Source organism: Crocodylus porosus, unplaced genomic scaffold, assembly GCF_001723895.1.
Source record: "Crocodylus porosus isolate Cpor-Errol unplaced genomic scaffold, CroPor_comp1, whole genome shotgun sequence".
In the NCBI taxonomy this organism is placed as follows: Eukaryota; Metazoa; Chordata; order Crocodylia; family Crocodylidae; genus Crocodylus; species Crocodylus porosus.
Genome location: NW_017728906.1, coordinates 178,950,896 through 178,960,072, shown reverse-complemented (window position 1 = coordinate 178,960,072; position 9,177 = coordinate 178,950,896). Strand labels below are relative to the sequence as shown.

The 9,177-nt window shown below is 37.1% G+C and overlaps 1 protein-coding gene across 1 annotated transcript; it reads right to left on the bottom strand.

Moving 5' to 3' along the window:
• Positions 1-363: 363 nt before the first annotated feature.
• On the bottom strand, positions 364-8,566 carry LOC109306732 (neutrophil collagenase-like). The gene is made up of 10 exons (XM_019530268.1): positions 8,386-8,566; positions 6,674-6,918; positions 6,196-6,344; positions 5,952-6,077; positions 5,093-5,254; positions 4,446-4,563; positions 2,959-3,092; positions 2,068-2,227; positions 892-992; positions 364-662 (listed from the first exon to the last, which is right to left on the bottom strand). Exons 1-10 carry the CDS (start codon positions 8,488-8,490, stop codon positions 562-564), a joined length of 1,401 nt encoding a protein of 466 aa, XP_019385813.1. The 5' UTR covers positions 8,491-8,566; the 3' UTR covers positions 364-561.
• Positions 8,567-9,177: the final 611 nt, after the last annotated feature.

Below are 9,177 nucleotides of genomic sequence, written 5' to 3'. Positions count from 1 at the left end.
TAGTTTAACCCAGCCCCACTGAATTGAGTCCTGCTAGATAGCTCCACTGGGGGTGAGGGCTTGCAGAAGGGAGAGATACAGCTCCATACAGAAACACAAGTAACACAAGCAACACATTGATAGAATTACCAAGACCCTAGCCCTAATAAATGAGCACACCCCAAAGTAGCAGGCAAATCTGGTAACATGATGCAGTGTGAGACTATGTAGTGCTCCCATTCACTGCTTTTTATTTGGGGGAAAGGGTTGGACTCTTGATGTCCCTTGTAATTTCCTTGCCTCCAGTCTATTAAGTCAGTCTGTATCGGGGGCAGAACTGAGCTCTGGAGAAGTGGCTCTAATCAAAAAACACAATCACAATAGTAGGAAACACAATACATTTTATTGACGATCTTCAATCTGGTCTGTAAACATTTTATAAATTATATAACTGCATTAAGATTACAGTTTGCAGTTTTTCAGACAAAAGTCTCAGAGAAAATAATACTGCTTTTTCTTTTTAAAAGCTGAAAACAGTGTCATATACAACTATTGTATTATACAGGAGGGAAATCAAAGCAATTAACAGTTAAACCAGCTGTTGCTCCTCAGGACACTGACAACTTTTTTGGTCTTAGGATCAAACTGGAACTGTTTTGTTCTATGGAATAAATAGATATAGCCTAGAAAGAAAAATAAATTGAAGGATTAGAAGTCACCCTTTAGATTTTTTCCAAAGCTTTTTCTAGAGAACAAAATTAACTTTTGCAGGAAGTACATACTCATGTATTAGAAAGCCTGTTTTTAGTAAACCTGTATAAATATTAATAATAGTTCCCTTTAAAATATTTTTTCATTCCAAAGGAGCACATATCTTGTAGTGTAATAAATGTAAATATTTGTTGTATTTACCATCATGCTGAACAGCTGCATCAACCTTTCCAATCTTTCCAAAGTCACTGATTATGCTTCTTGGATAACCCTCATCCATGGATTGCCTGTTTTCATCATATCTTAATAAAAACAAATAGAATAAGGAGTTATGGATAAGCAAGTAACTTTTAGAAAGGCCAAACAAGACCTGACAGAAATGCTGCCGTTCTTTAAAATGACTGGACTGCTATTATGTGCCTAGGTTTGCATGTGCATGAGATGAGAGAGACAAAAACCTTTGCCCTATTGAAGAGAATGGCAAAATCCCTAATGATACCAGCATTTCATCTCAAGAATGTATCGTGGTATGTGTATATGTATATACATTCACTCAAAGGGCAGGAAGAGGTAAATGCTGTGTCTATAGTAAATGTGGACCAGAAATTATTTTGCCCTGAACAGTTGCATTTTTTTGCAAGGTTGCCCAAAGGGAATATAACATTGCTAGCCTTTATAGAGCTTTGATTATCCCACACTGTAGCAGTACAGTCCTCCGCATTGCGTAAAGCAGAAGCCTGTCAGTCTAATTTTGAAAATGTATTTGTCTATGCTATGGTAGCATTGGGATGATATTTTATTTATTAAGAAAAATCATGATGCATGTATGTGAAAGTGGTACTAGTATCTTGTGATTGCACAAATTGCATTCAATAGAATCCTAACCTGTTTTCTTAAGCTAGGGTACCAATGGCCTATGATGAGGAAATCAGCTCAGAACAACGTATTGTAGAAAATGTTAACAGCGCTCTCATGAATTATAAACAATTTTCCACCAAGTAATGTATTGCTTAGACAACATAAATCATAGAAAAATATATGTGGACGGATTCCCAAGAGTTCACCCTGGCCAAATTTGAGAGTAACAAGAATAAATTTCATGCTATTTCAAGCAGGAATTGCACCTTTGTGGGTTAAACTTGAAGAATTTACTAGAAAATCACCTTTCTAAAGATTACGTTGTATCCCAGATATAGAATACTGTAAAATGGTCAAAAAATCCTATGAAAAAGTAGCATTTTTTACACGATTTGGAAATAAATTCCATAAAAACTATTTAATTGTCTGAAACCCAGCTATTCTGAATTATTTCATGTAATCATTCTTCAAGTCTCATAATGAAAACATATCTTAAAACTGCTGAATATTACATCTTACCTCCAGTACTTGTTGGCTACAAAGAAATATGTTTTTCCTGTATTGTTATCACTGAAAGCTGCATTAATTCTTTTAACAGTGTTTGGAAAGCCCAGCTGATGAATTCTTTTGGGGTAACCACGGGCTACATCAAATCCATTGAGAACCCAGTATTTGTTCTCTGCAAAGAAAAATACAAATCAACGTTTCATCAGCTGATTCTGATAATACTGATTATAATTTCTAATTGTAATTTCATTGAAATATTTCAAATTTAGATTTGTTTTAATAAACAAATGCCTTTGTTCCTAAAACAATATTTTTCATAAAAAAATTGTCAGTAAGTTTAGCACTTTTCAGATCCTGTGGAAGATGTTGTATTTTATTCAATATTTTTTCTTTGAACTTGTATAAAAATCATTACCCAAATTTTCATTAAACTTTTTTTGAATCAGAAGTCCCCTCAATAGTTCTAACTGAACTCTGCAAAAGTAAAAATTTGAAGTTTTCAAATTTCTTCACCTTGTTTGACTGAATAATTCCCCTGCAATTCTGGTTTGTTATTCACTTAAAAGGTAGGGTCTCAGGATCAAAACCCTCTTTTTCTCAAAACCTTTAAGTAATGTTGTTGATACGAAATCCTTCTTTAACTTCCAGCCCTTATAGGTCCTTTCCAAAACCTCTGATAGTAATTTAACCTACAACTGACTATGAGTGTATTAATTCAAAGCTGTTACTGAGCTACTCAAATAAACATTTTCAGTTTAGAAAAGGCATTTCTGGTTGAAAGTCATGTTATTTAAATGAAGTTTCATCTAAAGAGAACCAGGATAGATTTTCTTAATTGTATTTTCTGTGAAGTAACCTAATTACAGCAAATTCATATATTCAAAGAATTTCAGATAGTGTTACCTTTGAAAACAACAATTTGATCTTTTTCAACATTTTCATAAGCAGCTTGAATTCCAGATGGCAGGGTTGGCCAGAATAGAGTGATAAAGTTCATCTGAATCTCTGGTATCTGGCTATGCTTGCGCCAGAAATATCTGATTGAGATATAATTTGCACATTAAAGCAGTTCCACTCTAGCCAGAAATGTAACATAACGAGTCATTTAAATCCTTCTAGTGCATGGTCTGTAGGAAGGACACAAGTCTGCTACAGCTACAACTTCATTGACCTAATTCTTGAGTGACTTTTGTGATGAAGACTAAAGTTTCTCATTGCTGAAGACCTAGAGTGCACCAGGTTCATTACAGAGTTGGTAGCCCAGGTTTTCCCTCATACTACATTATTGCAAATGATAAGTTTACCACTGCTCTAATATCAGTTGAAGTCAACATAATGAGAAATGGTTTTATCAGGGATTGAACTGGTGCCCTGACCTACTTCCACCAGCCCTTATTAGCAGACCAGAAGTATAAGACAGAAAAATTTGGGGTCTTCCGTAATTATGAGAATTTTCTTTCTTAAAGGACATTAATATATAATGACTAACTTAATAACTGCAAGCAACATGTAATAAAGTAGAAATATGATCTCTAGAAATTCAAGTCTTAACTTATGATTCAGTTTATAATTCAAATAGAGATCCTCTTACTTCCTCTTTTGAAAAGGAGAAGTGGAAGGGTACTATGATGTACCAGTTGTTCAAATTTCTCTCACAGGTACTACAAGTAGACTGCTAGTCCAGGATTCACACACACTGGACTGGCAGGTCTAGATTTTAGTTTTCACTGAAAGTGCTTATAATTCCTTATATTTTGAGGGATGTGACTATTTCCCTCTATTCAGCGCTGTTGAGGCCACATCTGGAGTACTGTGTCCAGTTTTGGGGCTCCTACTACAGGAAGGATGTGGACAAATTGGAGAGAGCCCAGCAGAGGGCAACAAAAATGGTGAGGGGGCTGGGGCACATGACTTATGAACAGAGACTGAGGGAACTGGCTTATTTAATGTGGAAAAGAGAAAACTGAGGTTAGATATCAGGAAAAAAATTCTCCTGAAGAGGTTAGTAAAGAACTGGAACAAATTACCCAGAGAGGTTGGTAGAGTCTCTGTCCTTGGAGGTTTTTAAGACTCAGCTAGACAAAGCCTGGGGCTGGTCCTGCTTTGAGCAGGGGGTTGGACTAGATGACCTCCTGAGGTCCCTTCCAACCATAGTTTTCTATAATTCTATGATTCTATGATACAGTGGTCAGTGGCTATTTCACCACTTGACACAGCCCCTTTGAATCAAAGAATTATGCCACAGTTTAGATAAAAGCTAGGTAACACCAAAGTGCCTGCTCAGAATGCAGGCAACTCTTTGCAAGTGATACACATTACTTTTTTTGCATTTTTGTTTCCTTCTCAGTACTGCAGTACAATGAACCACACCACAAGCTTGTTGACTTTACCTGCCCTTAAAGAACAGCATTTCTCCACGCAGAGTAGCAACAGCATCAAAAGACAAATTAGGGTCACATGTTACTGGAGTTGAGGGTCCAGTTGGTTGAACAGGTTTCAGAGATTTTCCTACATGAGGATTAAGGAAGAATTTAATATTATGTAAAAATGATCTTGAAAACCAGTGAAAATGGTCTTTAAGGGACAGTCTCTGAATCAGAGTTCTTCTAGAAAATGTCAGGTCTTTTGGTTTTCTAAATCTAGCACAGAGGAAGTTCAGCACATACAAAGCTGCTATAAGCTGCAGGGATGGGTTTGCAGGAGAACTGGGCTTTGGGATCATAGGATCCTGAAGGATGACCGATAGGATCATCACCAACCTTCCTTTAACTGCAGGTCAGGAAAATTTGGAGTGCTCTTGGAATAGGTGTATTATTGGAAGATGTATAATTTCCTTCACTGAAGGTTTAAGAGCAAATAGACAAACATCTGTCAGATTTTGGTATAGGTACCCTGTGTAGTGCACAGGAATGAATTAGATTACTTTAGTAGGTCCCTTCCCTCTCTATTATCATTACTTTTTCTGGGTGATTGTTTAGTAATATTCTCTGTAAAATCAATATCAAACCAGGGAATCATCAGATGTTGATTTTCTTACCATAGATGCTTTGAATGCCATTAATGTCATCTTGAGGGAGGTGGAATTTTTTAGGGTCTGTGTAAGCATAAGTGGGGTACATCAGAGCTCCAGGATCAGTAGAATGAGACAGACCCAGGGCATGGCCCAGCTCGTGGGCAGCAACAATGAACAAGCTGTAGCCTGAGGAGTAAAGATAATGTCATTCAAATAAGTGAGATTCTTTTGAATCTGTGGTGTGTGTGCTTAAAATGGGAAACAACTTTGTGACTGACCAAAGAAGCTTTCATTCATTCTGCAAACACTACAGCCCAAACAGGTAGAGTAGAAAGAGAATAGTTATATGAATACATAGACCTATCAAGGACTAATTACAATCCCCAAGTTCCTCTTATTGCTTCTCCTACTGCCATCTTCCATAACACACCATAGTACATCTTTAATTTATGCAGGGGGTTAACTGGGTCTAATTCCTATGAAAAGAATTGTGGTCCATTAACTACATTTGATTTATTTATGCCAAAATGTTGGAGAGGAGAATTGCAATAATGGCCAAAGACACCAGTTAGTTTTAGACCCTGCAGTTCAAAGACATACAGAAAACAGAAAACCCCTTCAGGTTGCCAAAGTAACTTTTCTCAGTGCCAGTTTCTTTACTCTAAGTGTTCATAAAAAACACCACAGAAAAAAACCCAGCATGAATCCCATATAACTGCATCTTCTTGAAGAACTGCTTCCTTCAAAGGAATCTATTGAAGAAGGGAGAAGGAAACTCCCTGCTACTCTCCTCCCATACAGTAATACCTAAAGTCAATGGAACAACTCATTAAGGAAAATACTATTTCACCTGAACAAACAAGGTCAGCAAGGCAAACCTTACCCGTGTTATATTTTGCCCAAGTTTCCTCCTCATCAAAGTGAACGTCTCCACCAATCCGGAGGCCAGGCTGAAAAGCATGAGCTAGTATCCCATTAGGTCCATCAAAGGGAGAATTGTCCCCATGATCTAAAAAAAGAAGTACTTATTTAATTAATATCTCAATTGTGTCTGTAATTGAGGATGGCTAATGACTACTTGATAACTACCTAAGTATGACATTGTAATCTCATGGTTTATGTCTCACCCCTATATTGAAAAGAGATCATTATATCTGCTTCTCCATCCTTGATCCTTCTGAATGTCACTGGGGACACGTTACTCCAGACTTCAAATGCTTGTTTGATAGATTCATCCACATCAGCCGGGCTCATGTCAGGTGTGTAGTTTATAATCCTTTAAGATAAAGCAAACATTAGTCTATGAACATTGACACTTGCGGGTTATTATTGGCAATATGTTGCTGTAGTAAAAATCTTTTGTATTTACTGCCAAAAAGCTCTTCCGTGCATGCTTTAGTAATGGAAGAAGCAGCTTGACTTTCAAATCCTGAGTACTTACATCTCCTAACTTTCAGTAAGTTAGTCTCCTTCCTTAGAGTACCAAGATACTTTTCTTGGTGCTGAATTCCAGAAAGGAGAGCCTAGCTTTGGATCTTTAGGCCCACATATATGCAAGTTTGGGCCTTAATATGTTGCTCCACAAGTTGCTTAGAGAACTGTTACCTGTATGTCAAGTTATTTGTTGGCCACTTTGGATGCCCTTCTGTTAGAACGTAGTCGCCCATGTCAGGCACACCACATCTGGGCTTCTTCATCATCTCTATAGTCTCATCATTTAACTTCCCAGTCACTTTCAGTCCAAAAAATGACTGCATTTCCTTGAGTGTTTCAGATACAGCCCCAATGTTCTTTCCCCGAAAATGAGGCTGCACGTCTGTTTTCAGACTATAGAATTTTTTTAGGTAATCCTGGCAAAAAACAAGAGCAGTAGTTGAGGGCATGAGTGATTATGAAAGATCATAGTTTTACCTCAGCCTGGCAGCCATAAAGCTAGCATGGCTCTAACACACCAGCTTCTGTAGCCGACAACACCCAAGGCAGAGCATCCCATCTAGCCACTTCTGACTCCCAAACCCGAAGGTACCCATGGATTGACTAGAGGCAGCCATCGGCAGGGGCTGGTATAGAGCTCGTGCTCATGCCTCCAGAGCAGAATAGCATACCTTAACTGCCCTGCCAGCACATTGCACATTGTTTCAAACATCGAAACAATTCTGACTTAAATCCCGCTTGTTTGGGGCCTGTTTCCAGGATTAACTACATTTTTAAAATGGTAGTTAACTATGCTAGTCTGAAGTCAGTCAAGAGGTAGAATAGATTTACACCTTATAGACTAATTAATCAGAGGTCTGTAGCATAAGTTGTCATTTACAGCAGCCTTTGATTAAATAAGCCTCCTGCTTATGAAAGCTTATGCTGTACATTTCTGATTTGTTTAGTCTAAAAGGTGCAAATCTACTCTGCCTTCTGCCTGTTTTTTTAATGACTTAGTTAAATGACCAGGGGAAATTTCGGATGGGCATCTTCTTGATATCTATGTTTCTTCCCCACCAAAGAAAGATTTTGCCAAAAAGCCCCCAAAAATAAAAAATTAAAATTCCTCCCTAAGTTCCAGTTGGATTTTTATTAATTGTGATAAACTCCTGCAGCTCTTATTTTGGCTCCATTAGTGTTAGGAACTATCCCATATTAATAATGCATCCTTGAAATCCAGTGGATGCATCTGGATGGTGAGAATTTTGGAAAATTAGGCTATCAGTTTTGGCAAATAAATACGGATATAGGATCTGATGCTATTTATTTATGTCTCTCTTGAATTATGTTCCTAGTAAATAGGTATGATCACATCTCAACAAGATATAAAAATATTTATAGCTCTAAGTGGGTTTAGGATTGAGTTTTTTCTGGTGGAGGGTGTGTTGCATTAATGATCTGATTAACTATAATTAGCTTGATTTTAAATGAGTGAGCAGTCCCATGGAAATCACTGAGACTACTCAGGCCACTGACTTAAGGCTTGGTACTAATTTGAGTGCCTTGTTGAATATATGGAAGCAAAGAAATCTGATTGAAAGAAAACACTAATGCATATTCCTGTTATATTTTCACTTCATTTTGCTGCATTTGGCAGCAGGAATTGTAATTAAAAAAAAAACCTGAAGAAATTTTTTTTTTTTTTGCCAAATAGTGTTATTGAAGTCAGAATAAAGGAACAGAAGAAAAGTGTTTCTTTTAAACCCCCAGAACTTGATACCTCTTAACTATCCTGATTTATTAAAAAAGGAAAAGAGGTGCAATATGACATTTATTAAATCTCTTTTACAAAACATATTAATTCTGAGATAGAGAACTTAGAAGCCATAGCAAGTATTTACCTCTGCAAACCTTGTTGTGTCATCTTCGGGAGTCACAGGAGCACTAGAAGAGAATGCCACGCATGCTAGCAGCAAAAATGGAAGGCTCTTCTTTCTTATAGTCATTCTGATGCTTCTGTTTACTGCTTGCTGTCAAACTACTGCACACATCTCTCAAATCGCTCTCTTTTTATAGCAAATGTATACATCAGCTGGGCTTGACTCATGGTGTCAAATATCCTTTTAGTACCCAAAAAAGTAATGATGCATCTAATTTCATCATCAAAATAGTCTGCAATATGACTTACCTAACACAGTTTCCAGCCCTCTCCCCTTTTGCAATCTTTTAGTGGTTTAATACAGAAGGAAGAGATTTACAAATAAAATATTACTGTGACTTCATATTCTCTTCTTTCCCAATTTATTCTATTTCCCATCCAAGTTCTAACACACTTTCAGAAAATAAAATAAAAACATGTACAGTAACATAAATTAATAAAAACTAAGCAAACACAGCAGGAACTCAAGTGCTTGCTTATCTTTAATGTTGTGAACAGGCTTTGTGACTTTAACACACAGGTTCCCAAAGCTTTCCTGTGTTCTCAAAGGCTCTGGTTTTGAGGCAGAGATCCTCATTTGTGCTGTGCTTGCACACTTCTTGCCACAAATCATGGCTTTGGTCTGAGTAATAGTTGTGTAACAACTGTACATAGCAGGAGACCCATGTTCTAACCACCGAAGGATGTTTGAATCAGCACCTCAGCCATACATAGTAGACGGATACAGTATTGGCTAATACACTCAATAACTATT

Excerpts from the sequence above, each read along its gene's own strand:
- LOC109306732 (XM_019530268.1), bottom strand. The coding sequence starts at position 8,490 with ATGACTATAAGAAAGAAGAGCCTTCCATTTTTGCTGCTAGCATGCGTG. Across the intron at positions 6,078-6,195 it reads GATCTCTTTTCAATATAGGG|ATCATGGGGACAATTCTCCC; the intron begins GTGAGACATAAA and ends TTCTTTTTTTAG. Across the intron at positions 2,228-2,958 it reads TCAAATTGTTGTTTTCAAAG|AGAACAAATACTGGGTTCTC; the intron begins GTAACACTATCT and ends TTTTCTTTGCAG.